At 46.6% G+C, this 17,225-nt stretch overlaps 1 protein-coding gene across 3 annotated transcripts in view; it reads left to right on the top strand.

The window, feature by feature from the left end:
• PLCE1 (phospholipase C epsilon 1) overlaps positions 1-17,225 on the top strand; it is a 1,554,148-nt gene that overhangs the window by 1,298,883 nt on the left and 238,040 nt on the right. For all 3 annotated transcript variants that reach the window (XM_078643386.1, XM_078643388.1, XM_078643387.1), the window contains one exon: positions 15,602-15,863. In XM_078643386.1, the coding sequence (XP_078499512.1) occupies positions 15,602-15,863 (262 nt within the window). The remainder of the gene's footprint in view (positions 1-15,601; positions 15,864-17,225) is intronic.

Here is a 17,225-nt window from a genome sequence, read left to right as displayed (position 1 = left end):
TGGACCCAAAACGTGCGCGCTCATTGTACCTGAATCGCACACAACAGTTCCAGGTGGATGACCAGCTCTTTGTTGGCTACGTGGGCGCCAAGAAAGGCCGGGCTGTACACAAGAGGACTACCTCCCGCTGGATCATCTTGTGTATCAATGCCTGTTATTCTCTGGCTAAAAAGGAACCTCCGATGGGGTTGCGCACACATTCTACCAGAGCGACAGCAGCTGCTACTGCATTGGGAAGTGGTGTCCCTCTGCAAGACATCGGTCAGGCAGCCATGTGGGCCTTGCTGCACACTTTTACTAAGCTTTATTGCCTTGACAGTCAAATCCGGAGAGACGGCTTCTTTGGCCGTTCTGTTCTCCGTGACTTTCTGGTGTGATCTTTGTTCGCAGACTCACCACCGGGGTTGGTATTGCTGGGGTATCTATTCTAAGGGAAGGAATGTATCACTAACATGTTTCTTTCAGATGAACAAGTTACTAACATTCGGTAACTATATATCTGTAAGAAACAGTTAGTGATAGATTCCTTACCGCCCCACCCATCCTCCCCGTTCTGCAAACTGATTTTGAGGGTTTAGGTCATCCCTTTCAAGGCCCTAGTTTCAAAGCACCAGTGGTCAGTATCTCACATGGCTCTGCATTCCTGGCGCGGAAAGTCATGTACAGAACTGACGTCAGCGCACGTGTGCATGTCTAAGTAGCTCTAGCGATGTAATCTCAGCGACTACGACGCCAACAACTTACGCGGAGCCGTACGACGACGCCTACTGACGCGCAGGTGTACTGCTGACGAAAGCTTTCCGGATCCAGTCTGACGCCTGGGGGTAATTCTAAGGTAAGGAATCTATCACCAACTAATGTTTCTTACAGATATATTGTTACCGAAGGTAAGTAACTTGTTTGTTGCCATAAGATATGGCCCCCATGGGGAAAAGACCAAGCCGATTTTGTCCACAGAAGGTTTACGGAAGGGGTGCATTTTAGCTCCTTTTCTCTTTTTAATTTACACTAATGGCCTAGAGGCATTTTTATTAGACAAGGAAATTGATTTTCCCCAAATTAGAGGCAATCCTGTCCTGCTACTATCGTACGCGGACAACACTGTGTTAATGGCTGACAGCTAATAGCCTTCAAAAATTGCGCAATGCTTTTACAGAGTTTATATCGGCGCTTGATTTAAAAGTTAATTTTATTAAATCGTGCAGTATAGTGTGTGGCCCCAAATTGACTAAAACTAAAAACGTTGCTGTTTGGGGCAAGAACATTGATAAACTGAATAATTTTACCTATTTAGAGAACTTATTTAATAATACGATGAATTGGGAACCACTCATAACAGCAAGGGTGCAACCCACAAGTAGGGTTGTGGAGCGGCTATTTCGCTATGCCTGCAAGTTAGGTCATAAGCCGGTGACAGAGCTAGTTACCCTTTATAAAGCTAAATGTTTGTCTGTGGCAACCTATGGGGCAGGGGTGTGGGGCCACAATAAAAGCCACCACTTCCAGGTTTTGGAAAATAAGTTTATAAAAAGCCTATTGATGACCCCGAATAGTGCCCTTACACTCCTTTGTCATCGAGAGCTGGGGTTGGAATTTTTAGAGGACCAAATAGGTATTGCCCCTTTGCTTCAATGTGCAAAAATTTGGCTATCTGAGGAATTAACATTTTCAAGAGATGTGATTTAAAGATTTCATTAATCTGGAGAGTGCACGATCGATCCCTTGGCTTCGATTCGTGAGAGATAAATTTCATGAGATAGGCCTGGGGAATTACTATGATAATCCTGATAGTATCCTCACAAACGCGAAAGCCATCATCCAAGAGGCGCATTATTCGAGGGCAAACATATGCCATACTCAACCTGATGTGATGGGTCTCTCATGTTTGCTCCCCGCCTAACAGCAATTTTGCCTGGAGGGCGTGGCTAGCAGCCGACCTGAATGGCTGCGTAGTGTGAAGGTTCCGTGGGGAAAGCGGCCCTTCCATTAATCTGATCGACGATCCGCCGCATTTTTGGGCTCCAAAGTCTGTGCCCGGGACGCAGGACCATGCAGCTGCGACCTGTGCAAATCCGGAGCCGATACCAGGCTGAGTTCCGGTGAAAGTGATCCCGACGATCTGCGGCCTGTTCTACCATCCTGACACCGGCCTCAAGTGCCGCAAGACTCCGACCGGAAGTTGTACCAGAACGGCGGAGTGTCACCGGAAGTCCCGTCCGGTCGTCTCGGACCCCGGAGCCCTAAAGACTCGGGTCGCTGCAGGAGACCCATCGTGATCAGCGGAGGTGTGGGCATCTCAACATTGCATGGGCCCCCCAGCGCTCACATAAAAACTGCCTGTAAACGAAGCCGTCGGCAAAAGAAACGGCAGCAGATACGGCGGCGCCCTTTCGGGGCCTCGCGGCCCTGCGGCAGCATCAGAGAGGGGAGGATCAGGCTTAAACGTCTTCTCCCCTCAGGACTGACCTATCGCCATCATCACGGCGTAACCGCCCGGCGCAGTACGGGAGAAAGGGTGACCCGCGGCGTCCGGTATATCAGTGAGGCACACCAGACTCCTGAAGCGCTAGTAGCGCAAATCACCGGGACCCCTCAGTGTGCAGATGCGGTGGTGGCGGTCAAACAGCTGAGGTGAGGGGTGCGCGGGGAGGGTGAGTACCAGCGCCTCAGCGCAAGTCTGTGCACTGCTGGAGAGGTGACTCTTTGAGCCCATATCTCACCAGTGCTACCCAGGAAATCAGCCACGAGCGCTGTCTGAACCTACCAGTGGCACCTAGCTGGTAACAGCAGCATATGCTAACACTGCAAAGATCTGGTGCCACCCGAGCTGGTCCCCATTGGGAACACTGGCCAGCCCCGTGGGCAAAGTGCTGAAACTAGACATCTCTGCAGATTACAAGCTATTCACTTCCACGGGCTGTCCAACGCCTGAAAGGGACACGCAATCTTAAGGAGCTTCCAGTAGCAACGAAGGCATCGCTGAAGATAGGACAGCACAGGTCCCTAGAGACTCCCTGACTCAGCGCACGTTATCACTACGACTCACCCGTCCAAAGAAGGGGCGCTCCTCGGCACGGATCACAATACTGACGCGCTGGTGACCGCCTCCTGCTGTCGGACGGCGTGGTGGATACCCATACTGTATTAGCAGCGGAGAAAGTGACCGCGCAAAAGCTCGCGCACAGAGTGGAGCAGTGACACGGGGTAATAACCACAACAACGGGGTGCTGAGTACGACGCAGCAGGGCGGACGACGCAATTCGGCTAAAGAGACCTCCGAGCAGCGATAGAATGGCAGGCAGAGGACCAAAGCCCCACTCGACACAGCTAAAACTCGACAAATATGCATACGAGAAAAGCAATCCATCAGCAACAGAAGGGCGAACGCCACCGGGGAAGCCACAAGACAGTAACGGGGCCAGGAAGGTGACCCTTGAAGACGTTATGAAGGCCCTGGTGCAAGTGCAGACCACAGTTGGGACGATATCCACCGATGTCACCCTGCTGCGGGCGGATTTTCATAAAATGACGGAGCGGATAAAGGAGGTGGAGATAGTCGCTAAAACTCTAGTAGAAGATGTTTCGGAACTGCAGACGGCTATGGCTCGCCTCGAGAACGAAAACAAACTCATCAAAGAAAAGCTAGATGACCAGGAAGGACGCTCCCGAAGAAATAATGTAAGAATTTTGGGGATTCCGGAATCTGAAGGCTCGTCAGCGATGGATCTTTATGTAGAGGACCTGATCAAGACCAGACTGCAACCCAAAGGCCTGTCTCACTTCTTCTCTGTGGAAAGAGCGCACAGAGTCCCTGGCGGTAAACCAAAGCCAGTTCTGGCCAGACTCTTTAATTTCAGAGACACTGACGCGATCCTCAAGGCTGCAAGAGTGGCACCACCGATCCGTGTACATAATTCCACACTTGCATTCTTTCCGGATTACACGGCGGATGTCGCCCGCAGACGCAAATGCTTCCTGGACGTCAAGAAGGCGCTGAGAGCGAAAGAACTTCCGTATTCTATGCTATTCCCGGCGAGATTGCGAGTGGTGGCTGACGATAAGACGTGGTTCTTCGATACACCGGAGGCAGCGTTTGATTGGCTGGAGGGTTGGAGACAGGTGGAAGCACCACGCCGTACGCACAGGAACAATCGACACCAACAACAGAGGGAACAAGCAGGCGCCTCGGCATCAAGACGTACAACTCCAGAACGTTCGCCGGGTGCGGGATCCATAGATACTGAACACTGCCAGGCCGAGTGGTTGATCGGTGACTGGAGAGATGACAGCTGATACGGATAGAGATGGTCGAGCTGTTGCTGGACACTGCCTTGGGGCGCACTGAGGAGGGCAAGAAGGGCCGGTACCGCCACAATACCTTTCCCCCAGCAAGCAAATACTGTGGGTTTAAACGGGGACAAGCACTCTGCTAAGTTGGGGGGGGCGGGCAGTTCAAAGTCCGTTGTGCAGGGAGGTGGGAGGGAAGGGGGGCATTGGTTTTATTGGTTGTATTCATGTATGGAGGCTAGACACAATGGCGAAGACACACTCGTGGCATTACGGAGAGGTACACAATGTGCACTACGATTATGCGAACACTCTTTCACTCACAGCCAAATTCGATACGTCACAAAACTCACAACCTGACACAGGCGCGGGGGACACACAGGCGACTTGGGTGCCACCCCTAAAATTAATGACGTGGAATGTGCGGGGACTAGGCGACAAGATTAAGCAAGGTCTGATACTGCAGGCCATAAAGCGACTTGGACCGGCGCTGGTCTTACTACAAGAAACGCACCTTACCGGAAAGGCTTATCGGGCACTAGACAGGCGAGGATACAAAATGGCAGTGCAATCCGAATTCACATCCGGCTCGAGGGGCACGGGCATACTGGTACGGAAGGCATTCCCTTTCATAGTTTTAAACACCAAACAGACGATCAGGGCCACTTTGCGGCTATCCAGGGAGAGTGGGAAGGTAAACCGCTGAATGTGGTGTCAGTTTACATACCACCAGCGCTCCACTCCATTGCACTGCCTGCACTGGGAAGGTTTCTCTTAGAATTACCAGCAGGAAACCTTATTATAGGTGGTGACTTCAACACAGCGGCAGATGAAGCAGTGTATAGACTCCCCGCCCGAACACAGGCGCCAGGGCCCGCTCGGTTCGCCAGTTTCTTGGAGGCAATGGGGCTGACAGACGTGTGGAGACACATACACCCCACCTTACAACAATATACTTATTATTCTGCGACGCATAATTGCTTATCCCGCATCGACTATTTCCTAACACTGGGCACTGGTGCACTGACCGTTGACAATATAAGCATACATCCTAGGGGAATATCAGATCACTCCCCGATGACCCTAACGCTGTCCTGTCAGGAGAAGACCCGCAAGAGGATATACCCGATATATCCGGGATATCTTAAAATCCCTACAATTCGCAAAGCCTTGCGGAAAGCAACGCAGTATTATTTCGCCGAAAACGTAGCGTTGGTCTCCTCTCCCTCCGTGGTTTGGGAGGCATATAAGACAGTCTTGAGGGGGCAGGCTATAGCTTCCATTGTGGCACACAGGCGGTCACACTTTCAAGAGTTAGCGGATCTAGAATTTGCACTACACACAGCAAATACAAATCACATGGCGGACCCTACATCAGAATCCCTGCATACACAGCAGTTATGTCAGCAACAGCATAGAGACCACCTGAAGAGATGGACTGTTGACAGTATCGCAGCAACCACACATAGGATCTATGATATAGGAGACAAAGCAGGAAAGATGCTAGCCGGGCTAGACAAGAAAGGGGGAAGTACTAGAGGTATACTGCAACTACGCGCCTCGGATGGCTCGGTACAGTCGCGCCCGGAGGATATAGTCAGCACCCTGGCAGACCACTACCAAACAGTATACACCCCGACTAGAGAGGTGACGAGAGAGGAAGCCTTGGAATCCCTTGGCCACATCTCAACCCCCACACTTGCGCCAGAGGCGGCAGAGGAACTAGACGCCGACCTCACTACGGATGAAATACAGTCGGCTATTGCGGCTGTACAATCCGGGAAAGCGATGGGCCCCAACGGGATTCCCATCGAATGGTATAAGTTAATGTCTGAGACATTGAGCGCGCCGCTCTTGGCAATGTACACGGAGAGCCTAGCACTCGCTGAACTCCCGCTAGATCAGAGAACCGCAACTATCGTTGCGATCCCAAAACCTGGGAAACCCCCAACAGAATGCAACTCCTATCGCCCTATATCTCTCTTAAATGCTGAAGTGAAAATACTGGCGAAACTGTTGGCCACCAGGCTGACGCCTCACCTTTCACAATTGATTCACCCGGACCAATCGGGCTTCATGCCACACAGGAGCACGGCACTGAACCTTCGGCGAGTCCATGGGGCGTTGGCACGGGCACCGCGACTGTCGGCAGCAGCCGTGATACTATCCTTAGACGCAAGGATGGCGTTCGACATGGTCGAATGGCAATATCTCTTTGCGGTACTCTCGCATATGTGATTCGGTCCTAAATTTATATCCTGGATCCAACTCCTGTACGCTAATCCGACTGCGCACGTCGCAGCCAACGGCCACATCTCGCACTCGATTCCACTTGCGAGGGGAACGCGCCAAGGGTGTCCTCTGTCCCCCTTGTTATTTGCCCTAGTGCTGGAACCGCTGGCGACACTGATTCGAACAACCCCGTTGTTGAAAGGAGTTAGCTGGGGGGAGGGATGGGAAGACCGAGTCTCCCTCTATGCGGATGACATGTTGGTCTATCTGATGGAACCAGAGAGTGGGATTCCGGAGCTACTTATGCTATGCGATACCCATGGGATGGCATCGGACTATACGATAAATTGGACGAAGTCAGTTATTTATGTGCTGCACGGACCGGAACCAGTCCTGCCTGGGGGATGTCAGCTGGAGGTGGCAGTGGATTCCTTCAAATATCTTGGCATTCATATCAACAAAAACTCAGCCGCGTTCTATGACAAAAATCTGAAACCGCCGCTCGATCGCCTGCGGCGAGACGTGCAACATTGGGCAAACTTACCCTTGACGCTGTTGGGGAGGGCAGCGCTGTACAAAATGATGGAGCTGCCCCGTTTTATCTATGCTCTTGAAAACACCCCGTACCTGGTACCGCCGCGATACTTTCGGCAAGTAACAGCCATGGTCTCCAGCCTATTGTGGGGAGATCGCCCTGCGCGTATAGCGCATGCAAAGCTGAACAGAAGCTGGTATGAGGGAGGGATCGCGTTGCCAAACTTACAGATGTACTACTGGGCAACACAGCTCAAGGTCCTTAACCACTGGATACATGTCCCCCAAGATGACCCAGCATATAAGGCTGATCGAATACAACTAGGTACAAACAGTTTACTGACAGCACTCTACCACAAGGGGATGGCGGCGAAACTTATAGGGCCCACGAAACACACAGTAACCCTATGGCACACAGCGCAGGCAAGGCTTAAATGGAATGGCGTCATCACTAAACAAACTCCCCTATGGGACACCAAGGCGCTGGGACACCTAAGACGGAGCAAGGGTTTTACGCAGTGGGACAATATTGGCATATCAACAGTGGGAGACTTATGGGCAGAAGGGACAGTAATACCGTTTCCCCGGCTCCAGCAGCAATATGGCTTAGGCCCTAACGAAACCTATCGATACGTACAAATTAGGCATGCTTTGCTGACGGTAATTCCTACACACACAGAGATCCCTGAAGCCTCCCCGCTGGAGGATCGGCTACTCACAGATTTTATGCAAAATAGCGCCACCTCCCTCACATACCGCAAGCTGACCAACAACCTACCAGACCCTACATGTAAGCTGCGAGAGAAATGGGTAGATGAACTGGGCGATATGGACGAAACAGAGTGGAATGAGGCATTAGCGTCCCCGAAAGAAATAGCCATTTCAGCCCAGTTCCGGTTAGTGCAGCTTAAGATACTGCACCGTATATACTACACCAGAACCACACTTCATAAATTTCATCGGGCACACCACCCATACTGTCTTCGCGGGTGCGGGGAGGAAGGGTCCTTTCTGCACACTATCTGGGACTGCCCGAGTGTGCTGGAGTACTGGCGGCAGGTGTTGCGCACCATCTCCCAAACACTGAAGGTCTCACTCCTGCCTGATCCCCGTAGATGTCTTCTGAACATATGGGAACCAAACGATCTCTCACGCCATGGTCAAATCTGGGGGACGATAGGTATGATGGTTACTAAAAGAGATATAGCGCAAAAGTGGGGAGCGCCTGATGCACCTACACTGGCACACTGGTGTAGGAATATGGATGTCCTGATGCTCATAGAAAGGGCGGTGTATACGACAAGGGTGAGTCCACGTAAGTGGAAGGAACAAGATCTGGCTGCCGTGGAATACATATAGGGGGACCTGTGTGACCCACTGCCTGAAGATGACATTCCTGACTCCGATGATGAGATAGAAGAGGTTGAAAATAGTTTATCATGATGGGTATGAGTACACGTGACGATAACTCAACACGATTCTCACAGATGACCAACTGTACTGGCGTGGAATGGCCGGTGTGTCCATAGCAGTATGAAAATGTTACATGTGTACTACAATGTTTCCGGTGATGTCTATTGCCTAAGTTAATGTTTGTTTGTTGTTCATAATGACTAAGTTGTACAGCTTTCCGTTACATGCGCTACACAAAAATACAAAAAAATAAGACATTATTTTATCCGCTGCCTGTATTGACTGATAGTTGCCATCCCGCCTTCAATACGCCGCCGGACCCAGGGTTGTCGGCTAAACGGCTGTGTTAAATCTCCTCCGCAGAACAGCACCTGAGTTACGACGCGGCCAGCCCCTGAGGTTGTAGGCCTGAGGCTGTGTAATGATGATGTATAATAAAGGTCTTTAAAAAAAAAAAAAAGCAATTTTGCCTAACTTTCACCGCCAATGTACAGACACGATTTCTTTTAACTAGACTTCGCTTACGCTCTCTGCACTTTTTATTGGCATTCCCAAGACAATCAGGGTGGGCCGACAAACTCATGCCCTGCCCGTGTGAACAATTTAATTTTCTGTATTCTTTGGCCTCCCCTGCTAGCTGTATTGCGGTTTCTAACTATATTAAAGTTGCAATGGCTATCAAAAAGCGTTATGAGGTATAGAAGTCGAACAGGAAGTTTGTAATCTTTTACTATACAGCTTTTATACCCCCTGAAATTTTTATGATCAGTGATATATCTTGCTGTGCTAGGTCTTTTGTATTATGGATTACATTTTTTAACTGTCTGAATCCTATGAACTTTTCTCTTTACTAATTTTAACTACGCTGCATTACAAATATGTTATGAAATTTTAATTGTAATGTTTGTTAAAACGTTTATGGTTCTTGGAGCCGAATAAAGTTATTTTGAATTTAATTGAGTACGGCCAACACTACACATGACCAACCACTGATAATGCAACACCCTTCCCTAGAAATCTATAGCATTAAGGACTTAAAATAAAACGCTTTAGGGAATAATGTAAATTAATGTAGGTAGTTAAAATATAAATAAATACACTATAATATTAAAAAGATTAACAATAGTACTTATTGTTTATTCAATTAGAACATATTTGAAATATTTGTTTGCATTTATAATGTAACAATACATTTTTTTCAACATAAATTACTTGTAATTCATTTTATACATCACTTTTAATAATTAATGCATACTAAAAAAATGTATTGTAGGTATGGATTCATTTTTTTATTTAATATTTAAACTTTTAAAAAATTTAGTCATTTAATATATTTTAGATTATTTATTATATAACTCAAAATGTAGTTAATAGTGCTGAAGCATTCTTTAGTTCTTCAATTAAAGTAAATATTTAAAAATAATTTACAGCATCTCAAAAAAACAACGTATCAGGCTTTTTCCATTTTTTTATGTTGAATAAAAATTGTACTTTTCTTTACCATATGGTGACTTCACAGTTTGGGAGGAGACCTCCATGTTGTAAAGTATAGGGAAATGTTTCCTCTACCTTACAATAAAGAGATCTCCACAGTGGGGCAGAGATCTCAGCATGAAAGTTTAGACAAACGTTTCCCATACTTTACCAAAGTAAATGCCGCTGTAAAGCGCTCTGACACCCTTTGGATCTAGATTGCGCTATATAAAATTTTAAATAAATAAATAGATTGTGAATTTTAGTGAAGCTTTGCATTATACTCAGGTTCACAGCTGAGGGTCAGTGGTGGGTACCAGCTAGGCAGAGGCTGAGCATCAGACCTAGGTTGTGAACTAGGGTTCGGGTTACTTACGTTTATCATAAGACTTAGCTTTATTAGGTTTAGAATATAAGGCAAGGGTGACATTTATGGTATTTAAATATATTGGGCCTACACCATTAAATGCATTTCACTCAATTATATACATTTTTATATAAGTTGGTATTGATATACAATGACTATTTTCTCTGTTTCTAGCCTAATGAATAAAATAACTATTTGGAATTCTCCATTTCCACTTTGTTCTTCTGAAGAAAGACAGCATTAGCAGCAGGAAGTCTTACTCCAATTAAGTAGTGGATGTTCATTGAGTTAGCATCTGCCCCTTACCCTTCCACTGTTCACACTCTTTCCCTTCTTGCTTGTAAAATGAGACTTATAGCAAGATTATGAATTGTATCTCCCAAGGATTTGGGCACCTCCGATTAAATTATCTAAGACTCTGAGAGTCCCTCTTTACTGAAGAATTGTAGTCCAAATACTTGCCCAAGTCTCTGCCCATGTAGATTCTAACGTTCTCTTCTCTGCTACCTTTTGCCGGGCACTCAGCCTTTTTGTAATATCAATGCTTAAACCTCAGCCTTCGTGGGCCTTTTATTGCGGATTGTCAGTAGAGATCTGGAAGAGATAATTGGTTATGAGAATGGAAGCCCCACGTGGAAAACAACCACAATCCTTGTCCGGGTGAGCCACAAAAGTCTCTGAATTAACCTGTGCTGAACCCTTTGGTAGTTTAGCACAAAACAGTCCGGCTTAACTTACTGAAAAGTATTCATTGATTTTATTGAAAACAGTATACCTAGATCTGCTCCCATTCTGAAGTTGCAACAACAACTAGGTGATGAATAGAATGATTAAATTAATCTCTGCCAATGGCAATCGCTCAGGGCGCATCCCAATTCATTGTTATTTGCCCAATATATGCCATCTCAGTTTGGACCCAGCTGTATGCAAATCAGCCTTGACCCTGCACATCATGGGAACAGTCCAGCCTGAATTGGCACGCTAGGTCCTCCCTGAAATGGAATACAAGCAACTAATGACTGGTTTTGCCCTGACAACAACTCATCAGCCAGGTATTGCTTGATTCCTGTTGCAAAGTGAGCACAGTACCCACTTCTGTGTATACCAGTCACACTTGGGCATCAACTGCAACAACAAGATGATGAATGAAATGCTTGAATTAATCTCAGCCACTGGCAGCTGCTCTGGGCGCATCCTAATCCATAGTTTTTCGTCCACAGTGCCACCTCAGTTTGCACCAAGCCATTTTCAAATCCGCCTTGACCCTGCTCCTCATGAGAACTGTCCAGCCCAACTGCCAAGTCAGGTCCTCCCTGAACCAGAATAAATGAAGATGCTGGGTAGCCAATAGTAAGGTGCAGCAGGATAGGTTTTATTCTTAAGATAGTGTTCTCAGGTTACAGGTAGAAGATGGTAAGAAGGTATCCGAAAAGCCCCACCAGGAGCAGCATCCTTGCTGCTCAGCCCATGCACTTCAACTGACATTTCACTTCCCCAGGAACACATCAGCTTTCTAATTGCATCACAGTCACTCTGGCTGAGCAGCAGGGGACTTATCACTAAGTGGGAAGTGTGAGGCATAGAAATGAAGATACCACAGAAGGCTTTGTGTGAAAGAAAGTGGTGTTGCCTATTTTGTTCTTTCGGCTCCACACCATGAACCCTACGCCTATAGTCACACACGTTGGATTTATTGACATGAATTTAGGGATGCAGAACAAAAAAGTGATCTGGGTGTGCAACTTACTGAGATTCTCTGATTCACACATTCAGAATTGGCAAACATTTACAGACCTACAATTTTAACTTAGTCCAGCATAAAAGTTCAAAACTGCCCCAATTTGCAAATGCATGTCACCTGTCAGGTTTGGCATTAGCCAAGACCTTTTAATGTTTTTTTTAATATATTCATAATATACGTATTTAAAGGGGCTTTCAGCCATCTGTCTTCAGCCATTGGTCTGTAGGTGTGTCATTCACAATTTTCTTCCGCGCACTGTAACATCAGGCAGGGGGGGGTCAGCCCACTTCAACCACTGGATAACTTCACTTTGAGTGACTGCATTATGCGCTTTCACAAGGAGCATATCTGCACACAATGGCATTCTCTTCAGTGCCATTGTTTATCTTTACTTTATTACTTTGGTATCCCCTTCGTGTTTAGAGTCTGATGAGATCACAAGATGCTTTCTACCAGCTCTCGTGTTAAGCAGAGGGCACATTCCAGATTTCAATTCCCATCTACTGCTGATGGTGCGGTAAATTCCTGTTGGAGTGACTTTTTATTATTTATTTGACTGCTGCTATTTCACAATATACCAAAATTGTGTTCCTTTTAAACTGTTCCTCGTTAAGTTGTCATTTCTTTTTTATTGTGCATGCAGTGATGTGCATTTGTAACTGCACCCCTGTATGCCATGCTTGTATGTATTTTAATTGAGGACTGCATTTATATTTGTAAACCAATTTAGTCTGTATGTCTTGCATATATGACTTTTTTTTAGATTGCTTTCAGTGCTTTTGTATATTGTGCTTACATAGACATGTAACTTTTATATTACTAATTTTGGTGCTGCTCTTTATTCTCATTTCCTTTACTATCTATCTATGCAGCCCTACCTGCCTGTCTACTTAATTGTCTATCTGCCTACCTACCTGCCTTTACGTCTGTCTACCTGTTTAATTACCTGTCTATCAACCTGCTTATCCACCTGTCTATCCGTCTTTATCTCTCTATCTATCTGTCTGACTGTCAAAGCAACCCTCTCCGTCTATGCAATCTTCTCTATGCATGCAATGCTTATTGTTTCTGTCTCTCTGTCTAGATACCTGTCTGTCTAACTACCTGTCTCTCTATCTACCTGTTTCTCTATCTACCTGGCTGTCTGTCTTTATCTATCTACTTATTGGGGTGGGTGGAATTTGCGGAGTTGCCTTCCGCAAACTTCCACGAAACGGCACGAAATCTCAGCGAACACGCGGGATTGCGCATGCTCGCGGACATTTTGCTGCGCCCGTTGTAATCTCTAGTCTGCAGGCTAATCTACTGGCTAATCAGTAAGTGCTACATCGTTGGGTAGATGTATAGTTCTTTTTCCTACACTACATGCGTAAAGGGACAGAAGAGTTGTCTCCCTCCAGTGACCATATGTGTCTGTAACTTTGTCACGGCGCCGAAAGTCGCCGCAGTCCCTTGAGTGAACTGTCCATCATAGTGGGGAAATAGGGGGAAGACGTTGCATACCGCTAGTGTGTGTGTGGCGGGGCCGAACGGGCGGGGCTTCTATGCGAGTTCACATGCCTCTTGATTATAAAGTGTCAGAGACCGATCAAAGCAGCAGATGAGGGGAAAGCAGCCTCCTGGTCACAGGAACTACACGGGAATTGCGCTCGAGAAACTCATGGATGCAAAGACCTCCATCAAGGACTACAGCTAATTGTAGACGGTAAATATTGGGAGAAAGCACACCTGCCTAGCCTCGACAGTGCTCACTAATTTTTTGGGCTGATTAATGCAATACTGAATTTGCTACCTATGCGAGTTCACATGCCTCTTGATTATAAAGGGTCAGAGACCGATCAGAGCAGCAGATGAGGAGAAAGCAGCCTCCTGGTCACACTTCCTGGTGAGGTTTATTACCCCATGCATGCCCCCGAATTCCGTTTCGTCGCAGAAGTTTTGACATTTTTACGTTCCGCGTGGAAATGCCGAAATTTCGCAAGTTCAGCAAACAAAACGAAATTTGCCGCCCACCCCTATCTACTTACCTATCTATCTGGCTGTTTTGGCAACCCTTTCTATCTATGCAATCTTCTCTATGCATGCAATGCTATGAATTATCCTTCTGTCTATATACCTGACCATCAGAGTATCTACCTGCCTGTCCATCTCTCTGCCTATCAACCTGCTTATCTACCCATCTATCAACCTACCTGTGTATCTAGCATGCTGCCCATCTTTATCTAGTTATCTATCCCACCCTACCTAATTATGTCGGCTCAGGTTGTCTATGAACTGACTATCTGTCCTATCTACCTATCTTGCTGAGTACCTATCTATACGACTGTCTCTGTCTTTTTACCTATCTTTTCAATGTTTCTTAACTATTTATAACAAAGAATCACAAAGCATTAGACAAAAGCATTAGCAAAGATGCTGCCAGCCAACAGCCGATCATTTGTTTTTGTTTTGTGATCTTGTTATCCAAGACCTTTTTATTTTATCAAAATGATTTGTGTAACATGGTTAGTTATAGGGGTTGTCAGCTAGACTTCATCCGTTAGTCTGTTGTCATTCACATTTCTCTTCCACCCACTCCACCATGTGTCATGGGTCACTGAGCCAGCCCCATTCAACCATTGGCTAACTTCACTGTGAGTTACGGCATGCTACCCTTACAAAAGGAGTACATCCACACACACAGTAGTTTTCTTCCATGCCAGGGACTAAAATGGTAATGTGTGCTTTTTGCAAACCCAAAAATATTTTTGCCTTGAACCCTTTTTTTGGGGGGGGGGGGGAGGGGGGGGGGGTTTGGATTGATGAGGGCCCAGCAGCTTCTCCAACAAAAAAGTTTTGCTAAAACCACAAAAGAACAAACAAAACTTGCCGAAGCTGAAAGGCTTGTGGCCAGCCCCAGGCCTCTTGGCTTTGCTAATGCTCGTTTAGCTATCTAAGTCACTAATGAGGACCACTTTTATTTTGGTGCTCGGGTTTATTTCCTGCCCTAGTCTGACGCTGTGGATTTGTTTAATACTACGTTTAGGGGGTGGGTGGAACAACGGTGTTCCCCAGGGATGGGTTGGGGACTTTTAACACCCTATTTATGCTCCTACAATTTAATGACAGAAAAGGCTAGAGTATTTGTTGAAACTTGGTTTGAATCACACCCAAGAGCTACTTTATTTCATGGCGGTGTGCACAAAGGGGCTTCTCCACCCAATACAAAAAATCCATGTAGACAATAAAAAGAAAAGATAAGGTGCTAGCAACTTAAATGCAGTGTTAAACGGTGGCGTTTCCCCCTGAGGGAAATCTACTTACTGGTTTATTGTCTGGTATATGCTTCGAGTCCTGGGGTATTTTGCAAATCTACTGAGGGGCGGAAATCCATGGAAATTCTAGGGAAAAGACACGACTCGTAGATATCTAATGCTCCACACAAAATGTATTGATATCAAATAAACCGAGTACAGTAAAATAGCTTGTGAGGGGTCCAAGTTGGATAGAGATGTCTGGTGATTTATGAACATCTGAAAATATCTCTTGGTTACTCGCTGTGTTTTTTGTTTCAGGTGGTTTCAGGCCAGAACGTGTGCCCGAGCAACAGCACGGGGAGCCCGTGCATTGAAATCGATGTCCTGGGAATGCCCCTGGACAGCTGCCACTTCCGCACCAAGCCCATCCACCGCAACACGCTGAACCCCATGTGGAACGAGCCGTTCCTCTTTCGGGTGTACTTTGAGGACCTCGTTTTCCTCCGGTTTGCTGTTGTGGAGAACAACAGCTCAGCAGTCACTGCTCAGAGAATCATTCCGCTGAGGGCCCTGAAGCGAGGTAAAATATGTCGATTTATGGTCAGCACGTTCTGTTTGTATTTATTATTTCAGCGGACATATCTATTGGCGAACCGCTTTTGAATCGGCGTCATAGAACGCTCTTTTGTTTGTTGATCCTGTTATCTGCGTTCTATCTAGATCTGATTTACTTGAAAGCATTTCTTGCCTGATCCAATAACATCTGTGATGCAGTTGTGATTATACGGTCAGCACGCTTCGCCGCCGGTATTGTCTGATGTGCGCAGTGAGAGGATTTAGTCATGTAGAGCACGAGTGGCCTCTCGCTGACCCTGGGAGCGTTTTCAGGAGTATATATAGCCATGGTGAGTTCCGTCAGCGCCCTCTCACCTGCCTGCGAGTCGTTGGTGAAGGCTGCCTGGGATGTCTCGGCCGACTCTTGTGCCACCCATAGCCCCAGCCAAGGGGTCCGCAGAAGTTCATTTTTTTGTGGGGGGATTAGGGGGGAATAATTATAATAAATTGAAGCTCGCGTTGCCGGATTTTTTTTTTTAAAAAGGGCAAGTGATAAATTCAGGGGAGGGGGTTAACCCCAGCCCCCCTAAACGCCCCCCTCGTCCCCCCCTCCCGCGGACGCCCATGAGCCCCACCCCGTTGATTACGACATACCATACCTGTCAATATACCCAGTTCAGGCGGGAGACTTCCGATTTAAAATAAAAGAAATATTTTTATTTTGGCGGTCCCTGTCTTTAATTGCCTCTTTAATTGCCTCTGCATCAATAGAAATGGAGGGGGGAAATACATTCTTCCGATTATAATTTTTTAAACCACCCCACTTTGCTCTTCTAAGATGTTGTCATGTAGGTCATGTATTTTCAGTCACTTTCTCTCCTGATGAGATGGTTTTGCTGTAGACATGCTCTTTGGGGGCCATGTCCCTAAGATAGGAATACACCCTCCATCTTTTGACATAGCCATCCAACACCACTAGGGTGACCAACTGGCATTGGTGCAAATTCAGGACGGTGAGTGTAAAAATTCAGGACAAAGGGTCAAAATTCAGGACAGGAGGTCAAAATTCAGGACAAAACTTCAGGACAAGAGGTAAGTTTTACAGACACATCAGAGGTCGCGCAATAGTATATAAGTAAGCCCAGCCATTTCCAAACATATTCAACCATTTGCAAACCTATCCATCATGTATCCTTCCATCTATCCTTTCACTCATTCATCCCTTCATCCATCCCCTCATCCATCCTTTCACTCATCCTCCATTATCCATCCATCCATCCAGCCTATCCATCTGTACACTTATCCATCCACTCTTCATCCCATCCATCCATTCACTCATCCATTCAGCCATTTACCCTTTCACCAATCCAGCCATTCTTTCACTTAC

The sequence above is a fragment of the Lissotriton helveticus genome, chromosome 5_1 (genome assembly GCF_964261635.1).
Source record: "Lissotriton helveticus chromosome 5_1, aLisHel1.1, whole genome shotgun sequence".
Taxonomy (NCBI): domain Eukaryota; kingdom Metazoa; phylum Chordata; class Amphibia; order Caudata; family Salamandridae; genus Lissotriton; species Lissotriton helveticus.
Note: the sequence above shows the minus strand (reverse complement) of the source record. Positions and strands in the feature narration are given on the sequence as shown.